This window comes from Schistocerca gregaria, chromosome 2, assembly GCF_023897955.1.
Source record: "Schistocerca gregaria isolate iqSchGreg1 chromosome 2, iqSchGreg1.2, whole genome shotgun sequence".
Lineage (NCBI taxonomy): Eukaryota > Metazoa > Arthropoda > Insecta > Orthoptera > Acrididae > Schistocerca > Schistocerca gregaria.
The window spans coordinates 87721440-87743263 of record NC_064921.1 but is presented as its reverse complement, the minus strand read 5'-3'; the positions used below and the strand labels follow the sequence as shown (position 1 = coordinate 87743263).

Here is a 21824-nt window from a genome sequence, read left to right as displayed (position 1 = left end):
AAGTTTCTCATTCATTTTGGTTCTTCTACGTAACAATTAGTGTGCATCAAAGGCTAAGTGTCAGACAAAAATTTAAAGGCCTGGGATTAGATCTTCAGTCAATCCCATGATTTCTTCTGCCACCTATCACTTCTCTCCCACCTGGCAATGAATTGTTATGTAAAAAAAAATGCCTAGTTGCGCCATGATAAAGCTGAAAGTCCCTTCATAAATGGTTGAGTAATTCATTTCAAAGGTACACCATCTCCAATACAACTTGGCCTAGTAAGTCACTGTGGTATTCAAATCAACCAGTTTTGAATCATGGTTTTTTTCATAGGGAGGATAAAAAACCCTGATAAACACTTTCTGGCATCAGCAGTACAAACTGGAAAAACATGTTCTGTTAACAAAGTCATGTTATCCCTTCAAAAAGCTATTAATAAAAAAACCAAGCAGATTAAAGTGTCTCCTGTCACAGTACATGAAATTGAGAATATAATTAGAGAGATGAAGACCAAGAATTATGTTGGCATAGATAGTATCTCTTCAAGATTACTGAAGGAGTGTTATAAGCTGATAAGCAAAATACTGTGCCACATATTCAATGAATCCATCCAGCACAGGATTGTTCCTGAGAGACCAAAGTATGCTATTGTTAAACCTCTCTATAAAAAAGGCAATAAAGCCAATGTTACCAACTATTGGGCTATCTCCATTTTAACAAACTTTTCTAAAATTCTTGAGAAATTGGTTCAGAAAAGCCTTATTGAACACCTCATTCATTACAAGGTATTAAACAGTAGCCAGTTCAGGTTTCAACAGGGTGTATCAACAGAATAAGCTATTTTTTCCTTCACCCATCAAATCTTAGAGTCTTTTAATAATAAATTATCTCCAGTTGGTATCTTCTGTGACCTTTATAAGGCCTTTGACAGTGTTAATCATGAAATCCTCTTAGCAAAGGCTGAATGAATATTATGGTATAAGTGGCTCAGTTGGCTCATGGATTAAATCCTAACTAGCTGGAAGAAAGCAGAAGGTCATGTTGAACGACTCTGAGGGGTACTCTGTGTCATCTAGCTCGGGCTCTATTGGCTGTGGTGTTCCTTAGGGCTCTGTACTTGGTCCCCTTCTCTTCCTCAACTTTACCAATGCCCTTCCCTTGCATATCAGCTTTAAAACTCACTTTACTCTTTTTGCTGATGACATCTCTATCCTCATCAACAAAACTTCCAACCTCAATCTTGAGGAATCGACCAATATTGTCTTTAGTGAAGTATGTAATTGGTTTGTAAATAATGGGTTATCACTAAATGTTAAGACCCTGTTTGTACATTTCCAAGTAAGGAAAAAAGTTGAGGATCAATTAAGTATTACATTGAATGGTAGTGAGTTACTACAAGTTGAGTCAACCAAGTTTCTGGGTGTACACATTGACAACAGTCTAAAATGGTCTGAACATATTTTGCACCTCCACAGAAAACTCAGGTCAGCAACATTCACTGTTCATATTATTTCCACTGTATGTGACCGACACAACAAAAACTGCTTATTTTAGTTATTTCCATGCATTATTGCTGTATGGCATAGTTTTCTGGGGTAATCAGCCACTATCCAAAAAAATATTCATTGCCCAAAAGAGAGTTATTAGGATAATGAGCGGAGTCCAGGCTAGATATTCTTGTAGGAACCTTTTCAGAAAATTTGGTATATTGACAACTGCCTGCCAATATATCTACTCTCTGTTATGTTTCATTGGTAAAAATGGACAATCGTACAAAACCAATGATTCATACCATACCCACAATACCAGGGGGAAAATAACCTCCATTATGAATCAAAAAACCTTACTATTGCAGAAAAAGGAGTCCATCACATGAGCTGCAAGGTGTTCAAGGCTCTCCCACCATCACTGAAATTACTTATCCACAAGCTTTCCAAATTTAAACAACAGCTCAAACGGTATTTATTAGATAATTCCTTCTATTCGGTAGAAGAATATTTCAGTAGAGTTAACTGTAACAGATTTTTTCATTTACTAATTTGATGTGTTATTGTGCATTACGATCCTCACAATCACTGTTAACATTACTGTGTCTTTCATTTAGCTATTAAGATTTACCACATTTTTAATGTAATTTTCTCTATGCCTATTAATGTGTATTTTGTCTTATATCAGATATCCTCTTGCAAGATGTACTTTTATGTTTTCCTTTTGTATGATTTGTAATAATTCTGACACATCCTACATCCATGCGAATGCCTCGCAGTATTGGATTTATGGGATATAAATAAATAAATAAGGCAGTGATGATAGGCAATTTAAAATAGAGTGAAATTTACCAGATAACCATGGGCTGGAAATGCACTGCTGCAGAGCTGCAGTCAGTCAGTCAGTGACAAGGATGTGAAACTGTGTGAATTCAGCCTAAATTCCCTAGCTAATACCTGTTATGCCATGGAACTCAGTTTCTGGTTACATTAGTTCAAGGTAATTTTTTCAGTTGAACACCCAAAGCTAAGAAAATTCTAAATTCCCACACAAGGTTGGCTTTATTACATACAATTTTTATGTCACGTTTACTGGGTAAAACTAGGCTATTAAATCAACAATATTAGAAGTAATGAAATTCTGTAACGTACTTAAGACAGTATCAGTTTCTGTATATACACAGGATTTAGTTTCTTTTTTGTCTTACATGCAATTCAGAAGAAGTGAATTCAAACAAAAAAGTAGAACTTAGATTGCAGGAACAGCTTCTTGGGTTAGTGTTATATTAGGTATAGTTTAGCCAAAAACTGGTTAAAGATGGATAGGAACAGTGCCTGTTGTGTATGGATGCAGGGGGAATTGTTTACTGCTTGTAAGTAACTGTAAGGTGTGTTAGTCATGGTCAACATGCTTCAGGCTGTTGCGCTGGGCATGCACTGGCATTGGGGTATTTAAGATGAATGCTTTTGCACCCCTGGAGCCAATAGTTTCACCTGAATCTCTGATGTCTTAGCACCTTCCGATTCACTTGTCCTGGCCAGTTGACACTTACCTGACAGTGAATGGCAAGGTTATGGAGGTAGAAAAGGCTACTGATTGGACAGCTACATGTTAAAAACAGAATTGAGGTATTGCCCAATGCTGAAAGTATAAGTGGGATTGGTCTTCCTGAAAGATCCAAACAACCACAGAGGATAAGACTGCTTGTCCCTGGGAGCTCAAATGTTAATCAAGTTTTTGTATCTCCACAGGCATGACAATGCCATGATATCATCACTGGCAGCACAAAATATTAGTATTCTTGCTGATAGTGGCGTGTCTACAAGCCAGGGGGGCTGAATCTGGGAAGAGGGAACGAAACTTGATATGCGAGTCAATTTAAAGGAGAGCAGAGAATCCAAACACCACATAGAGATGAGCTCGAAGCAAGCACAACATCACTAGTGTAAACAACTGAGTAACGAAGCACATGGAAGACAGAGTACAGTGCAAGGTGAAGACCAGGTCCAAGATAGTTGATGCCCATGTGAGAACTGGTGGACCAGGCCCACTGCTGCTGACAGGTAAGCACGTGGGTCGGTGGCTCTACCCATGAAACACCTTGTGCATGCCCTCCATGTTAGCATCCTGCCCTTTTCTGCTGCAATACCCAAGCCAGCTCACCTTCAACAACTCGATATTCACTGTTGGGAATACCCCTGGAAAAGGCCACATAACCTGAAAATGGCCAGGTTTGTGCCGCAACCTCTGGCATGAAACATGTGAATGCGAGATGCCCTGGCAGCAGATTGACCACCAAAGGAGGCAACATTAGTGCAGCTTCTTGTGTGGGAGGGGTTGAACATTGCAGACACTAGGGGTAACGATTGGTCTCCTGGAAATGGTGGGAGTAAGGTTCCATTCACTGTGGAGTGGAGGAAGGAGGGGAGCCATTCAAATTCCATGGGCTTCACACTGGCAGTCATGGGAACTATCCCTGGTCATGCTCTATTCCACAGTGGAGGATGACAAAGAGCGGTATAGGGTGGCATGCTGTCATAATTGGGAGTCTGCCTCTGGAACAAATCTGTGACTGACCCCATTACCTGGTTGGCTTGGAGACAGCAGTGCCAAGGGCCCAACAGGTCACAGAAACATCTGACTGGAATGATGGATCAGCTGCTCCCAACTGGAATCCATCATAAACAAATGCCAAACTTCGTGGGCCACCATGACATCTGGTAGCCACCCCTGCAGCTGCTCAAAAGACCAGGAATTACCACACAAGCTTGGCATTCAACAGTTGTGGCACTGTTAGTTTGGTAAGCCCATCCACCATGGCCAGGTTGTACCACACTGGATGGGAGAAATTGGTTTTTAATTGTCCTGATTCCAACAACCACGCAAGAGGAAAATGATATTGGTTTTTAATTGTTCTGGGGCCAAAACTGCATAAAAAGCAAAAAGACATCCGTTTCTACCTGTCATGAGACTGGCACAAGAAATGTTCAATATGCTCTCCATTGTTTTCTGCCACAGGTTGAAACTGAGGAACAGCACGTTCCACAACAGAACAGGGTGTCTAGGGAGTCACGTTCAGAAAGCACTATGCAATGCATGTCTTTATTTCAGCTATATTCATAATTGGACCACTGCACACAGCATCTTTCAGATAACCCCACCACCAGAAGTCACATGGATTAAAATCAGGTGACCTGAACAGCTAGACTTTAGGGAAATGACAACTGCTAATACTAGCATTTCCAAAATGCTTCTGCAGCAGCTTCTTCACTGGTTGTGCAATGTGCACAGGAGTGCAGTCTTGCATATAAATGATCCAACCCATACATCCACAGTACTATCATGTCACACCACAGAGTTATGTTTGCGGAATGAAGTGGTACTTGTTGATGTGTGATCACATGCACACTACTGAATGGTTCAAATTATGTTTGCATGCAAAAGACACTAATAGTGTTTACCAGTGATGGTACAGGTAAGACAACCCACAAGACCCATCTCCTCAAAAAAATATGACCCTACCATAAATGTTGATATCAAGTTGCAACACACAGTTATCTTTGCAGAATGAAGCGGTACTGGTTGATGTGTGAGTGGATTTTCCATTGCCCATATTCTGAAAATTCATGTTTTGACATGTCCTTGAATGTGGAAACAGGCTTCATCTATCCACAGAATGTTCCATGGCCATTCATTGTCCACCTCAATGTGAACAAAAAATTCTGAGGCAAACATTTATCTTACCGACAGATCAGCATGGAGTAACTCCTGAACATGAGTAATTTTGTATGGATGACAATGCAGGATATTTTGTAGAATTTTAGGCACCATGCTGACAGACACGTCCAAAGCTTGGGCAATTCCCTGTGTATTGCATGTTTGCACTCCACTGCTCCACCCCTCCTGCAATGCTGTGGCCTTCATCTTCTACTGAAGTCGGATCAATTGTTTTCCTTCCTGTGTCACATTGCACTCCAAAAAAACCTGTCTTTTCATATTTTGTAATCTTTTTCTCCAGACACTTGGCAGACACTGTCCAATGCCTTTTTTTAATACATTTGTGTGTCCAGAACTTCCAAAGACCTTATTATCACTGTTCTTTTAACAGAGCTTCACCAGCACCACACACACCTACATTGAGATAGTCATGCCAAGCATCTCAGATGTGAATGAGAAACAGCAACATAACTCAAGCCTTTAATGTTGCATATTCTGCCATCCACAGTGCCATCAAGTGGTAAATTTTTTTAAAATTTGTTTTGTTTCCATAATGTTTCCTCCTTCTTTGATAATATTCCATTCAAATTTAACATCATTCTGAGCAGTAGTTGTTCTTTTACTGTGTTTTGAAACTGGAATTTTAATTAAAATCACCCTGTATTCTGGAAGTAAAATAGTTTCCCCTTCAGATTTCAGGCTGGGGATTTCTCAGGGATATGTCATCAGAAGCAAAAACAAATCTAGTGTTACATGAGTCAGACAGTGGTAGGTAAGGGAACTTAAAAAGATACAAGTTACATACATTGTGACTTAGTGAAGTGCTGTGACAAGAAGAAAAGAATTTTTATTATGTCAGTGAAGTAGTCTCGTCAACAGTCTCAGTCTAGTAGCATGTGTTTGTGGATCCTAAAAAATCTGGTGGTGCAAATCCATGCATAAAAGACAATAGGGGTGGTTTCTATATTCTGTTTTAATTCTTAAGTAACCTCCCACATTTGCATTTCCTTGTCAGGTGCCAGCCTCTTTTCGCAAACTGCCACAAGAGTAGATCCTTTGCTTCTGCCAACACACAAAGAATGACTGTCAGTGACAGGTTCATTGTTGTCTAGTAACTTGCATGTGTGTTTCTGCAAGTTTGAAAGTGCAGATTTGTTTTATCATTCAAATTTTAACAGTGGGATGGACAGGGATTGTGCATGTAGTGTGCACAAGCAGGAGGAGCATCTGAAGATGCTGCTGGCTACAGGCAGTCACCTGCTGCATCGGCATGTAGTGCTGGTGAAAAAACTGGCATGTTGCATGGGACGCCTCCAGTGTCACTTATTTCACCTACTGGCTTTGCTGCCAAGGCACCTTCTGGCATACCTGATGCAGGGCAACCGTCCTCACAGCAAAGTGAGTGGCACGTTGTCACATGTACGTGTTGTTCGAGTTGGAGGGTTAGTGTGGGGATTGGCCAACTGGACTTGCACATTCACCCTACGAGTGGACTACTGGCCACTCCTGCAGTAGGATTCAGGCAAACATACATGATTCTAGTTACTGGGAGCTCCAATATAAGGGTGCATTATGGAGCCCTTTAGGAAAGTAGCATCTGTTGATTGGAATAATGCTTTGGAAATAAACATTAAATACAGGAAGCAAATGGACAAAGAGCTAGTAAATGAAAGACTTGGAACAGCTGGTAAAAAGAGAAGGAACATACACTTCTGGTATGGAATGTGAGCAGCTTAGCATTTAAATTTGGAAAATATTGTTCATCTGTGCTGCTACAATAAGAATACATAATATCAACAAGTATAAAATCTAAACTTTTCTGAAAAGCCTGTGAAATGCAGCTGTATGCCATCATCAATGAAGGAACTTGAATAATACATAATGCCCAGATTACAGATCTGTGTATCGTAAGTCTATAGAGTCATAATCTGAAAAAAGGTGAAAATGTAGCCCTCTGAAGAGTAGAAGCTCAAAATCTGAATTACAATGATCAGCTTCAAGTTTGTGTGTCTACCCACTGTATGCCATATTTTTCACGATTCTTTATAATATTGAATTGTTTGTGGTTCCGCTTTGATAACAATGCAAGCATAACAATATGCTTATACTGAATACAACTGTCTCATGAAAAAGATTTTTAGGACTGTGAAATACTTGTGTGTTGTTGTGGATAAATGAGGTCTGCTGTGATGCTATAAGCGCTCTTTAAAAATGGATTTAAAAAGTATCTAGATACCTCAAAAAATAACACAGAACTGACCACAAAATGTTACAAAAGGAGGTGGGAACTGTTGCCAGTCAAAAAGCAGTAACAGCAGAATGGGTCAGTAAGGAAAGCTCAGTAACTACAAAAGTGAAATAGTCACTGGATATCACCTGAGTACTCAATACATCAGGGATATTTAAACACTTATAAAGCTACTCAAGTAGAACATTAGTGAGGTTATAGTGATGGAAATGTGGAGGAACAACGACAGGTAAACTAAGACCAGACAGACCTCTTATACTGATGGACATGGAGTGTTGCAGAAGGTGGTTACAAAATATCACTTATCAGTGGAAGGAATCACTTATGTGTTCCAAAATTTTATCAGCAGCCTAGCTAGTACACTTAGGGGTGCTAGAGAGTTAAAACAAATGGGGACAATGGTCAAGCAGCTCCTCATATACAACACATGTCTGTAGTCAGTGCTAAGTGTAACTTGAGGTGATATGAAGAGCAAGGCCACTGGACAGTGGATGACTGGAAATAAGTGACTGAGACTGATGGATCATTCTATACCCTGTGGCAATCCAAGGGAAGGATTTGGTTTTGGCAAATACCTCGAGAACGTCACCTGCCATCATGTGCAGTGTCAACATTGAAGCACAAAGGAGATGGTGTTATGGTATTGGGGTGTTTATCATGGTTAGGGTATGCTCAACTTATTGCACTTAAGTAAATGATAACTGTTGAAGGATATGAACATATTTTACAGCATTGTATACTGTATACAGTAGAGGATCATTTTGCAGATAATGATTGTTTGTATCAGCGTGACAATGCACCCTGTGATAAAGCACAATATGTGAGGAAATTGTTTGTGGACAGCACCATATGTGAGGAAATGGTTTGTGGACAACACCATTCCTGCCCAGAGTCTCAATCTGAACCCAATGGAACACATTTGGAATGAGTTACCATCCTGACTGCGCTAGACCCCAGTATTCACAATCACTATATTCTCTGTCTTTGGCTCTCAAGGAAGAATGGGATGCCACTCCTCCACAGACATCTAGACAGCTTATTGAAAAAGTCCCCAGCAGAGTTTAAGCCATCACAAATGCGAACGATGGATACACAATATGTTAATAATGTCCACTAATAGGTGTCCAAATACTTATAATTGGACTGTGTAAGAAAAGGTATACAGCAATTATTTGCTCATGTGATATAAATATGAAACTATGTCAATAACATACCACATTGTGTGGGAGTGATGTGGGATAATACAGCCTCAATAAACATCCTCCTTGAGAGTACCCAGTCATTATGTCGGTGCATCCTGGAATATATGGACCTGCAAGAGAAGCATACTTATAAATACACATAAGTGTTAAACATTTTTAAATGTACAGCATATATTGAAAGAAACTGAGACTGATGTTATAAAGTCTTATTTTGTTGAAAGAAATTACTGTTCCAGAAGTCTGTCACTAACATGAAAGTAATCAGTAGTCTCATTATTAGAGTCAAAATGCTGTTTGTATACTATTTTTAACTTTTGCTTTTATGGATATGAGAAAGCAGCATGCAAAGGTGTGCATTAATCACTAGATATAGCCCTTGGTAATATTATTTTTTCAGCTAGATATAATTCACTGGTGACAATAATTTATCCAGGAGGAAAATAATAAAGACTTGTAGATTAGAAATGTCTCTAAAATTTAGTAGAAAAAATACAAATGTCAAAATTTAAACAACATAAATATGTCAAATATAACATTGGTAACTAAAGAACTAATTCAGGTGTGAAATAGGAGAATAATTGTGCAATTTTTCTACTTAAGACTGGGATTACTCTCTGAATGCTTGTTGTATCAACATTCTGTAATAGAACTAGTTGAAAAAAAGTTTTTCATTTCCCAAATGATTCAATCCTTGGCATTTATTTTTACTTGAAGAGTCCTGTCACAGTTCTGAGAGACATGTTTGACTCACCGCATATTCCAGTAGATGTATGGATCTTCTGTAGGAATTAGCACAACATAAAATTATTTTCCCAGGAGCATCATATACCATTAAATTCTCCTTTAAGCCTTTGTATATTTCCACTTTGATGTGATTGATGTAATACACATACAGAACCTCAATTTTTCTTTAATGCACTGGTGAGTTTTATTTTTAATGAGCTAGGCAGTTATGTGCATGTTTATCCTATAACCACAACTGTGAAAAGCCTCTGCTTCAAATGACAGAGATATTACACTTCCCATTTTTGTTTCTTCGTGATGCTGCTTGTGAAAAGTATATTGTATTGATAACGATATTCTGATGTTAGTTACATTTAACAATTTGATGGCCATAAATTGTTGTTGTTGAAGAATTGTGTAGTCAGCTTAAGTGTAGTACAGCAAGCTACTGGCTATCCAGTTGCAGATTATCCAGCTTTCAGATTATCTGTGCATAGTTTGTGGATTTTTGTTAGACTAAAAACAAGGCGAAAGGAATTGTTATAAATAGAACAAATAGTTTCATTTATAATACAAAGTTATGACTTTCAAGATGTAGATGGTGAATGGTTAAATGGTAATAGCCTACGAGCTGCAATTTAAACAGTCAACTGAAGTGGATATGGTGAAGAAAGTATGTTTAGCAGAGGAATAGAGCAGAGACAAGGGACCCATTATCATGCCTACTGAGGCACTGAAATTCATTGATCTTTTAGTAGAGTATGCAGGAGAAAATTCACTCCACTATACCAATGTTTTGACTCTCTGGAAAATGAGGACAGTTGACTGGGAAAATATGAGTGAAAAACACAAAACTGTCCTGAAAGTTAACTGAAAGCATGTGATATGAAGTACAGCATGTTTCAAGTATAAGTCTGTATATAATTTGTCAGTTTCTGGGTGAGTAACAAGTAAATGATACATGTTACTTTTTCAGAAGTGCCATGTGACATTTTTTGTAAATACATAAATTATAAATAACAACACGCAAGTCACCAAAGTGGTGTCAAAACGAAAGACTTGCACGAGGCGAGTGGTCTACCATATGGGATGCCCTCGTCACACGCTATTATCATTATTATTGTAAATAATTATACTGAGATTTTGAAGACTATGAAGAACTTTTAATAAACATGAATAGCAGTTTCTGATAATTGTATCCATGTTGTCTCAGCTCCATATTATCCTGGATAGTAGGGATCTTGCTGTCTGCAAAGATAAGTCTTCTAGATAATTAATGTTAAAAAAAAGAGAAAAATAATTTCAAAATTTGATTACATAAAATGATGTAAGATTTGGGTGTGTCTTAAATAGAATGACCTTGTGTACATTGGTTATTGTTTTCAACACTTTGTTAAGACATCAGTACTTGAGTCAAAATTTTTTTCAATCTGCATTTCATACAGTTGAACTGTATTTTACAAGTATATAGTCAACACTGCTAAGGAAGGACAATACATAACTGAAATTAAGTACGTTAAGACATTGTTCTTGGATGGTTGTTGACAACAAATTCAAGTAATTATTCTGTAGTTTCCATGGCAATGAAACGGAATTAGTAATATTTTTAGCTCACCAGATAAAAATATAGTCAGCAAACTTAATTTAAAGTTATTTGTTCACTGTTCTGTAAAACAATGGACCAGTCACAATGAAGCCCCATTACGAATGCTGTTCTCAAACAGGGAATGAATTAGGTGATGTTCATAAGAAGTTGGAAATCTTCCTGACTACTGTCAAATTACTCGCAGCTCCCACAAATCGGTGTTTTAGGAGAGCCTGTGAGAGTTGTGTACCATAGGTACATAAAGTACTATCCTCTCCTGTGGATCCTGTCTTCTCTGCAGGAAGTACGGGATCTGTCATTACTTGTCCACTTGACTATAAGTGGTATGTCAAAGATACGTCTAGATATTCTGTACTGGGTGGAGAGGTACAAGGAAAGACTCAGGTTCAACATGATGTCTTTCACTGAAACTGAAACTGAGTCATAAGGACTCATTTCACTTGTAGGTAAATCTATTTTGTCCTGAGTCAAGATGAGGAAAATGCAATTAATCACCAGCAGATCAAACATACAGTGAATAATGATAGCTCTTAGGGAACAGGCAGCAAGGGACAGGAAAGAACAGCAGATGCACTCACTGTGTTTGCTTGGGAGCCTCATTAAACTCACTGAGGAGGGCATTTCAGCAGTCATTGATGGTACAACCAACTGCAGATTGTGGTACACATTGTAACAAATAATGCCTGTCTTCTGGGCTCTGAGGACATGCTTGGATCATTTCAGTGACTGGCAGAGGAGGTTGAAAAGACCAGCTTTGAGCACAAAGTTTCAACAAAACTCTTAGTTTGTGTCATTGGCCCCAGAACTGATCCTGAACCCCTGGTTATGGACTGAGTTGCAGGACTGAACCAGAGATTTCAGAGGTTTGGTGACAAACTAGGTTGTGAAATGGAGGCAGTGTATTTGTTACATTAGACAAGGCACTCAAATCCACCAAAAGAAACAGAAGCTGCATGTGGGATTATTTGTGCAACACACAGTATCAACAGTGGTGTTGATGACATTTGGTTTGTGGGGCATTCAACTGTGCAGTCATCAGTGCCCTTACAAAGTCCCAATTTTTACACTGTCCAATTTTTTACACGATCCAATTTAGACACTGTCTCGAATGATGGTGATGATGAAATGATTGGGACAAACACTAACACCCGGTCCCCAGGCAGAGAAAATCCCAAACCTGGCCAGGAATCAAAACCAGGAACTCATGATCCAGACTCCGTAACACTAGCCACTAGACTATGAGCAGCCGACAGCGTTAGCGGTGTTAAGAAACAGCTGAAATCATTAAAATTTAACAAAGCTCTATGGCCCAATGGAACCCAGTCAGATTCTATACTGAATTTGCAGGTGAGTTAGCTTCTCTTTTAACTATATCCCTTAAACATAAGTCTGGGCCCAGTGGGAGTATGAAAGTGCAGGTCTTACCCATTTAAAAGAAGGGTAATAGAAATGATCCACAAAACTACCACCCAGTATAATTGATAGCCATTTGTTGTGGAATTTTACAATATATTCTGAGATCAAACACAATGAGATATTGTGAACTGAACAACTTCCTCCATGCCAACCAGCATGGATTTCAAAAATGTACATCATGTGGAACCCAACTTGTACTTATCTCACATGACATCTTGAAAGCCATGGGCAAAGGGAGTCAGATAGATGCAGTATTTTTAGATTTCTGAGAAGCTTTCGACTCACTATCACACCTATGTTTACTATCAAAAGAACAGTCATATGGGGAAGCAAATAAAATATGTGACTTGACTGAAGATTTCTTGGTAGGGAGAACACGGCATGTTATCTTGGAAGGTGAGTCATTGATAGATGTAGAAGTAACTTCGTTTGTACCCCAGGGGCGTGGGTCAGGTCCCTTGCTATTCATGCTGTATATTAATGATTTAATGGACAATGTCTGTAGTAATCTCAGACTGTCTGCAGATCATGGAGCTATCTAGAATGAAGTAGTGTGACGAAGCAGTACAAATATTCAGTCGGGCCTTGATAAGATTTAAAAGTGGTGCAATGATTGGAAGCTTGCTTTAAATGTTCAAAAATGTAATATTGTGCACTTCACAAAATGAAAAAAAAACATAGTATCCTATATATAAGTGAGTCACAGATGGAATCTGAACACTCATACAAATACTAGAGTGTAACACTTTGTAGGGACACGAAGTCAACTGATCACGTAGGCTCAGTCATGGGTATAGCATGTGGCATTATTGATAAAATACTGGGGAAAAGTAAACAGTCTACAAGGGACAGTGCTAATAAATCACTTGTATGACTCATCCTAGAATATTGCTCATGTGTGTGGAACCTGTACAAAACAGGACTACCAGGGAATATTGAATGTGTACAGAGAAGGACAGCATGAATGGTCATGTTTGACCCACGGGATAGTGTCACTGAGATATTGAAAGAACTGAACTGGTGGACTCTTAAAGATGGAAACTATCCCAAGAAAGTCTAAAATAGGTTCAAATGATGACTCTAGGAATATATCAAAACCCTCTACATATTTCTCCCATTGTGATTGCGAGGACAAGATTACATTAATTACAGCACAGATGGAGGCACTGAAACAACTTTCTTCCTGTGTTCTGTAAGTGAATGGAATGGTAAAGAAACCTAATAACTGGTAAAATGGGATGAACCCTCTCCCATGCACTTCATAGTGGTTTGTGGGGCGTAGATGTGAATGAAAATGGTGAGTGTATGAGCTGCAAGAAGGAAAATGAATATGGTACCTATTAGTCCTGTCTTACTTATTTTTTCTGCATCCTCTCAGTTGTATTTATTGTTTTAATTTATATGCTATAAACTTCAACACCACATGTCTTTGCCTTGAGACACGAGGATATGAGAATCAAAGTGCATCTGTAGCATGTATAAACTGATAGAGATCACCACAAAATGGCTGTGGAACAAGAATATAATGAATGTGGGCATTGACTAAACCTTAGACTATTTCAGTACCGGTTATGAGAAACAAGCATCTCTTACACAAATCATCCACGATAAACCCTCTAACGTGCATTTTAAAATGATTGGCAGAGTACTGGCATGGATATAGTGTATAAACTATTGCAAGTGATTCCAGCAAGCAGAGGAGCAGCATCGCAGACAAATTCCTCAGAGAGAATTTTTAGAATCCAAAATTCAGTCAATATTCTTGAAAAAATAAAGTATATTACAGGAGTTTTGCTCTAAAAATTACTTAACAACCAATATGCTTTAAATGTTTGGAAATATCCTACAGCAAATAAAATGAAAAGGTACATCAAAACTGGACCAAACAATGAATAAGCATTGTTCTCTGTATTTTGGACGTGCAGAAAGAGAAAAACTTATGGAAGAAAATGGAAATCCTATTGCAGGAATAAATACATGCCAAGCAGAGACAAGGAAACACGTTCTCATAAGAACTATAAGGCCCAATGGCACTATTGTTTCTGAAGCTGCAATGAGCAATATTTTGAAGTGAATAAAATTGGTGAATTTGATGTTACCATTGGTCACTAATTTTCTGTAATTTTTAATTACTCTTTCATTTAATTGGCAATGACTAACGGAAGGTACAAACAGCTCCAATTACTGTCAAGTCGGGAGGGGGGGGGGGGGGGGGGGGGGAGCACAAGCTGTACCCACAGCTACGTCGTCACACAGACAGATTATTTCTTCAGAAGAAGGCCAGCACATATAGTGGATATTGACTTGCAGCAAATGTACCTAGAGCCACTTGTTAAATGCGAAAGCGAGTTTTTTATCATTCGCCATAAAACTTGGCTGAGTAACTCCCTCACCACTAGCTCAAGTCCTGGATAAGCTTTAATGTGTTCTTGTTGCTCAAAAGGTATATCGGTTGGATTTGAGAACGTCTAAGGCGACTATCTGAGAACCTGTGTTTCAATAATTCAATCTGTCATGTTCATGAGACGAAGCACCAAACTTTGCAGTTCGTTTACCATTTGGTCACCATTAGATTTCATAAAATAATATGGGGGACTGATGACCTTAGCTGTTTAGTCCCCCTTAAACATCCCAACAACCACCACCACAATAAAATAATATCGATTAAATGTCCATTCAAATGCCTGATCCTTGGTATCAGTCTTGTGCACCTGGCAGACGCACCGATACGGCAAACTTGTCGGCCACGCATCCGAGAACATTCCGTGGGGCTACGTGTTGACACTGGCGGGCCATTATCTTTTTCCTCCAGCTGAGTGCTTACACTTCTCTTGCGTAATGGCTACCGCCCGCTTCACAAGGTGGTTTAAACCGTGTGTCAGTTTGAGAACATTTTTCCACATGACCAACTTATCATTTGGCGCCCCCCCCCCCCATTTTGTATGTTATTGCATTAGCACAAACAACGAAATCCGTACACCTGTTGGCCGACAGCGCTGGGCCAACGTGACTTCAACATCCAAACGCCATGTACTTAGTGTTTACCATTTCCCTTCGCCCTTTCCATCGGACATTTTCAGCAGTGCCAGTTTTCGCTATTTGTGATACGCGCTATATCGGTATGCATCCGGCATCAAACTTACCTAATATGTTCCAAAACACCGCGCATAAAAAAGAGATTTTCGATGCTCACACCTCGGGTTTCATTGCTGACAAAAGGTAGAGTCAAGTGTTTTGGATAGACCTGGGGATTGGGACCATTTGTTTAACTACGAAGAGGACTGTCTTAGTGTCACTACTCTACAGTACAGGCTGAAAATTTGAATATTCCACACCTCCTCAAGCTTAGGCAAATGGAGCAATTCGGTTGCCTCCTTTTGAATTTAATGTGGTCTACGGTGGGCTTGGCAGGACTTGATGGAGGCACCATTAGTTCATAGACTGCTCCTCGGAAAACATCACAAAAATGGTTTTTTTTATTGATAGTTTGTAAACAATTAGTCACCAGTTTCATATTTGTATCTTACTTCTAGCCTGAGTTATCAATTTATGTAATCAGGGAAAGACTTTTCAGACACCCTGCACTTTCCATTCGATCGCGCTGGCGGTCCTCTCACTGTCAGTTTGGCGAACCAGGCGTCGCTCATTGTGCGATACGTACAGTGCAGAAAACTTAACAGTGGCTTGTGTGGCTTGGGCATTAAACATGTCCTTTTTAAACTATAGATGTTTCTCAATAAAAGTAATAAGAGATAAAACAGCAAAATATACAATTACTCTTCTGAATCAATTATACCGTACTGTTGATATCAGTTCACCATCTGTCTATTTTTCATGCTGTTCATTTCCTTCTGTCACTATTTACTGCATTAGAAAATAACAACGGATTACAGGACATCATAAGAACTTACAGTAGGCTACGAAACACAAAACAGCAATCAATACTCAAAGTGACGTGCATCGATTACTGTGCCGCTACAGTTGTGCTATTATGGTCGACATCACTTTACAGTGCGTTAATTATTCTTGTTGTTCGTTTCCTTCCATTAGTTAAGTACTTTCTTATGTGCCACAAGTTTATGGCTGATTAGCTCATTCTATAGATGTATCTGTTATTTTTTCTTATTACTAGTCAAAAATAATGTAATTGTTACTTGTCCTTTATCCAGTGACTGAGTTAATTTTAATAAACTGCAGTAGTTTATATTCAGTCGTTGCGAAAATGGCCACAACAAGAAATTTGTTAATTACATATTTATACTTATTAACTTGTCTCATATCCGTTTGTAACAACAAAAAATAGTTTTTCTGGAGTCAATAAACATCAAACAATTATTACATTGGAAAATATTGTCAGATCACACGAACGCTTCGCAAGCTACAAATGCTTCAGTCTTTCCTGTAGGGCTACTGTTGTAATTGCATTAGCTCTTGAGACGTCACTTTTACTATTGGAAGGAATCATGTATTTCGGACATGGCAAGGGAACAAATCAATAATACGAGTTGCCAATTTCAACATGCAGGCCTAAGGCACCTAGTTGAAAAGCTTTCTTACCGCTGGTATTTCAGCTAAGCGAGTGTTTTCAATACGAAATTTAAGATTTGTCCACATTTGTGATCATTTTGTTTGGATGCTAGCCGGCTGGAAATAATCAACTGACAGTGATTCATGTGTTGGCAACTTCTATGAAAACTTCGAGGAAACCCAAGTTTACTAGTATCGGTATGTAAGTTCTCCAATCATGATGTCATCACTCGAGGAGACTTTAAACATCCAACAATCAATTGGTAAAATTACAGTTTTGTAGGTGGTGGGCGTGACAAGAAATCCGGAGGAAAATTACTAAATGTCTGGAAGCTCACCCATGTTGGAAATACTTGTATAGTGGATCTAAAAGTAAGTCTGATCTCTTTGAGAATATACACATAGAAACTGGTATCAGTGATCATGAGACAGTTGTAACAACAATGATAACCAAAGTAGGCAACGAAAACAAGCAGAAAGATGTGTATGTTCAACAAGCTAGATAAAGAGGTGGTAGTGTCGTATCCCAATAATGATCTCGAAAATTAGGTCTGCAGAGAAGCATGTTGAGCTGCTGTGCCTCAGTTTTAGAAGAATAATTGACCATGCATGTGATTGATATGTGCCTAAAACCTAATAAATAGTTCATGATGCGAGAGACCCTCCATGGTATAGTGACACTGTGAAGCGTCTGAGGAAACAGAGACTTCTGTATCATAGGTGTAAAACAAAGCACACGGCTAGAGATACGGATATCCTGAATGAAACACATTTGGCCGTCAATACGGCCATGCGTGAAGCTTTCAACTACCACCGGGACAGACTATTATCGAAGGATCTATCACAAAACGGAAAGAAATACTGGTCATACTTAAACGTTGTTAGTGGTACGAAATTTAATGTCAAGATCCTAATGGATGAGACAGAAAATGAAATTGAGGACAGCAAAGCAAACGCAGAAAGGCTAAACCCTGTTTTTAAATGTTCCTTTACAAATGTAATCCTCAAATCACTGAAAAGATGAGTGGTACATATACTAGTGTCAATGGTGTCGAGAAACAGCTGAAATCGCTAAAACTTTCAAAGCTCAGATTATGTACCGAATTTGCAGCCGAATTAGCTCCTCTTTTAGCTGTAATCTACCGTAGAATCCTAGAACAAAAAACTGTGGCCTGTACTTGGAGCAAAGCACAGGTCACACCCGTCTACAAGAAGGGCAGCAGAAGGGATCCACAAAACTACCGTCCAATATCTTTGACATCGATTCGTTGTACAATCTGAGAGCATATTCTGAGCTCAAACACAAGGAAGTATCTCGAGCAGAATGACCTTCTCCACGCCATCCAGCTTCCATTACGAAAACACTATCATGCGAAACCGAACTCGCACTTTTCCCATATGACGTCATGAAAGCTATGGATCAAGGCCGCTAGGTAGATGCAGTATTTCTTGAGTTCCGAAAAGCATTTGAGTCGGTACCATGTCAACTCTTATTACCAAAAGTACGGTCGTATGGGGTACAAAGCGAAATTTTTGAGTGGAGAGATGATTTCTTGGTAGGAAGGAAGCGACATGTTATCTTGGATGGAGAGTCATTGGTATGTGTAGAAATTAATTCGGGTGTACCCCAGGGAAGTGTGTTGGAACTCTTGCTATCCTTGTTGTGTATTAATAATCTTGTGCGCAAGATCAGTAAAAACCTAAGACTTTTCTCTGATGGTGCAGTTATCTATAACGAAGTAAAGCACTGTCTGAAAAAAAGCTGCGCAAATACTGAGTCAGCTTGACAAGATTTCAATTCTTGCAATGCTCGCATCATGTGCACTCTGTATGGTCGCAATGCCGTTTTCTTGGCAGCTTTCTGACGTGTGCCATATGAAATCCCTTTCTTCTGGCTCAGTCGGCGCAACGCTTTCCTTGTTCTCCAAGTGTATTCGAACATTATCAGCAAGCTCTGCTCTGAAAGATGGTTTATGTTTGCCACTGTCACGGTTTAGTACTCCAGTTGTCTCCAGCTTCCTTATAGTCGATAAAACTGTTGCCTTTTTTGGGACATTGTACACATTGAATTCTCTCTGGAATGTTCGTTGTGTTGCAACCAATGGACCTGTCTTTCAATATGTTTTCACAATAAAAAGAAGTTCTCGATGTATATACTGCTTGTTTCTGCCAGTTAAAGACTGCGAACGAATCACTAATTTGCTCGCTATCGCCACGCGGCCCGAACTACACACTCAGAGACTTCACAAACACCGAGCGAGGTGGCGCAGTGGTTAGAACACTGGACTCGCATTCGGGAGGACGACTGCTCAGTCCCGCGTCCGGCCATCCTGACTAAGGTTTTCCGTGATTTACCTAAATCGTTTCAGTCAAATGCCGGGATGGTTCCTCTGACAGAGCCCGGCCGATTTCCTTCCTCATCCTTCCCTAATCCGATGAGACAGATGACCTCGCTGTTTGGCCTCTTCTGCCAAATCAACCAAATCCAACTTCACAAACCGCGACCGACGAGGTTAAGAACGAACTAAGACGAGCAGAGCACGCCGGAACAAAGGACCTCATGCGCACAAATAAAAATCAACTTGCCGACAATGGGCGGTACTTCTCATTCTCCCAGAGCTACTGAGATCATTAAAATGTCTTTCCCGTTTCTATGAGCTTTCGCAAGGGAAATTATGACCCACTGAAATGTTCAGGTTTATATGAATCGCCCTGCACCTACCCCTACCTACAGCCCCTTGGGATCACTAGGAAAAGATTAGATTAATTACAGAGCGCACAGAGGCATTCATGAATCATTCTTCTCGCGCTCCACACGCGAATGGAACGGAAGGAAACCCTAATAACCGGTACAATGGGACGTACCCTCTGCAAGTACGGATGTAGGTGTAGATGTAGACATAATATTGTAACGTAGTTCTGTTGTCGGTCACGGTATTTCATACGGAAGATAATTCTATAGAGAAGCCAAACTCAGAACAATTAATAGAAAAAAAGGTTATTAATATTACTGTATTACAGATTATGCCGTGCGAATCCTAACTCCATCGACAAGACTGCAGGGGTTGTTTGGGGATGTTGTCGGAGTACTTTGGTACAAAGGAACCAGCGAAATCTGGCGTTTCGTTGCAGAGCAGTGATCTAATTACGATTTATTCGGTTTCGTTTCCCTATTGCCTTTGTTTCTGTGAAAATGCGTTTACAAAATTGAAAAAGCCTGTAATATGCAAACTGAAACCACTTAAGTAATGCAAGAACCCTCAGTCAGGTGCAAACGTACTGCGATGTGGTTGCCGTCGCTGTGGAAACAGGGTTGAGTGAACTTAGTTTTTCTACTGACCTCGAGTGAACCAGTACACGAGGTACGTATCCCCCACCTCTTCATCTGTAAACCTACCCATAATGCCTTGTAACACAGTTAACGTACAGCTGATGTGCTGGAAAACCAAACCCGCGATGGAACGGAACGGTTCTGGATCCAAGCATGAGGGCGAAAAGAGTGAAGTGGCTGTTTCTTGATGCAATAATTTACCAACAGCCGTATGTATTGTAGAAATTTATTTTATGAACTTCTTATGTGCTACCAGTTTCGGCATTACATTGATGCCATCTTCAGGCCCCACACGCCACAGTCGTAAAAACGCTATACACGGAAGGAGCCATATAACTAGATCCGTGAATCAAATCGTCCTGCAACAGCTCTGTGTGTGCCGCCTGGCCACCAAGAGCTGTTGCACAGCGATTTGATTCACGGATCCAGTTATATGGCTTCTTCCGTGTATAGCGATTTTACGACTATGACTAGTGGGGCCTGAAGATGGCATCAATGTAATGCCGAAACTGGTAGCACATACGAAGTACATAAAATAAAATAAATTTCTACAATACATACGGCTGTTGGTAAATTATTGCATCAAGAAATATATGCCCGGCGTTGTCCCACAGTCCGTAATGGATCAACAAAGATGAGGTGGCTATTGTCGATAGCAGTACCTTGAGTGAACACAGCAACTTTGGTCGCAAACAAGATATACAGTGCATACCGCTGACATTTGCACTGTTGTGCGGATATTTTCAGTAGAACACGGATACGAAGAAGAACTGGGGTAATCAAACGAAGTGAAATGACGCTGCAACGATCCACCGGAGACCACGGTGGTCCTTCACCCAAAATACTCAGAAAATATCCGTGAACATTTTGCCGGTAATTACAATTTACTATTTTTTTTTAGTAAGTGTGGAGGGATGTAGCCGACCTATACTGCGAGGTTTAAATTTTCCGTCCTGGCACACAGATGTCGCTGATATAAAAGTGCTATTGTTTTGGTTATGGTGCCCCATGCTTCTTGACAGAGGGTAGAGGAACGATGCGGGAGACCCGCACCGCGCAAATAGGCAAGGTCCTAATGGAGGTGGTTTGCCGCTGCCTTCCTCCGACCGTAATGGGGATGAATGATGAAGGCGACACAACACCACCCTGTCATTTCGTGGCAGGTGAAAATCCTTGGGCCCGCCGGGAATGGAACCTGGGACCCCATGCTCGGGAAGCGAGAACGCTACCGCGAGATCACCAGGTGCAGACTTTGGTTATGGTGCTACGTCTCGAACAATAACGTAATCCTAGTTGTTTGGGTCTCGTTTCAGTGCATAAATTGGAATACTGTGCCGTCATATTTCTTCTTTTGTTGCTGTATATTTTGGATTGTTTGACGAGACAGAATTATATTCAATGTTGTTGAAGGTCTATAAAAAGTCTGCTCTTAAATTATCGGTCACTCTTCTGCAAATGCCTAGAACTGCTCTCGAAATCCAACAGCCCCCGTAATGGTGATCAGCAAAATGCTATCTATTTCCGACTCATCACACAACCTGGGTGGCTCCTGCGCCTCTGCTATCACACACTACTTCTTC

The 21824-nt window shown here is 39.8% G+C and overlaps 1 protein-coding gene across 1 annotated transcript in view; it reads right to left on the bottom strand.

The window, feature by feature from the left end:
* Nucleotides 1–21824, bottom strand: part of LOC126336379 (platelet-activating factor acetylhydrolase-like) — an 80785-nt gene that overhangs the window by 39486 nt on the left and 19475 nt on the right. Inside the window, exon 2 of the mRNA XM_049999992.1 lies at nt 8654–8751. Coding sequence (XP_049855949.1) covers nt 8654–8751 — 98 coding nt within the window. The remainder of the gene's footprint in view (nt 1–8653; nt 8752–21824) is intronic.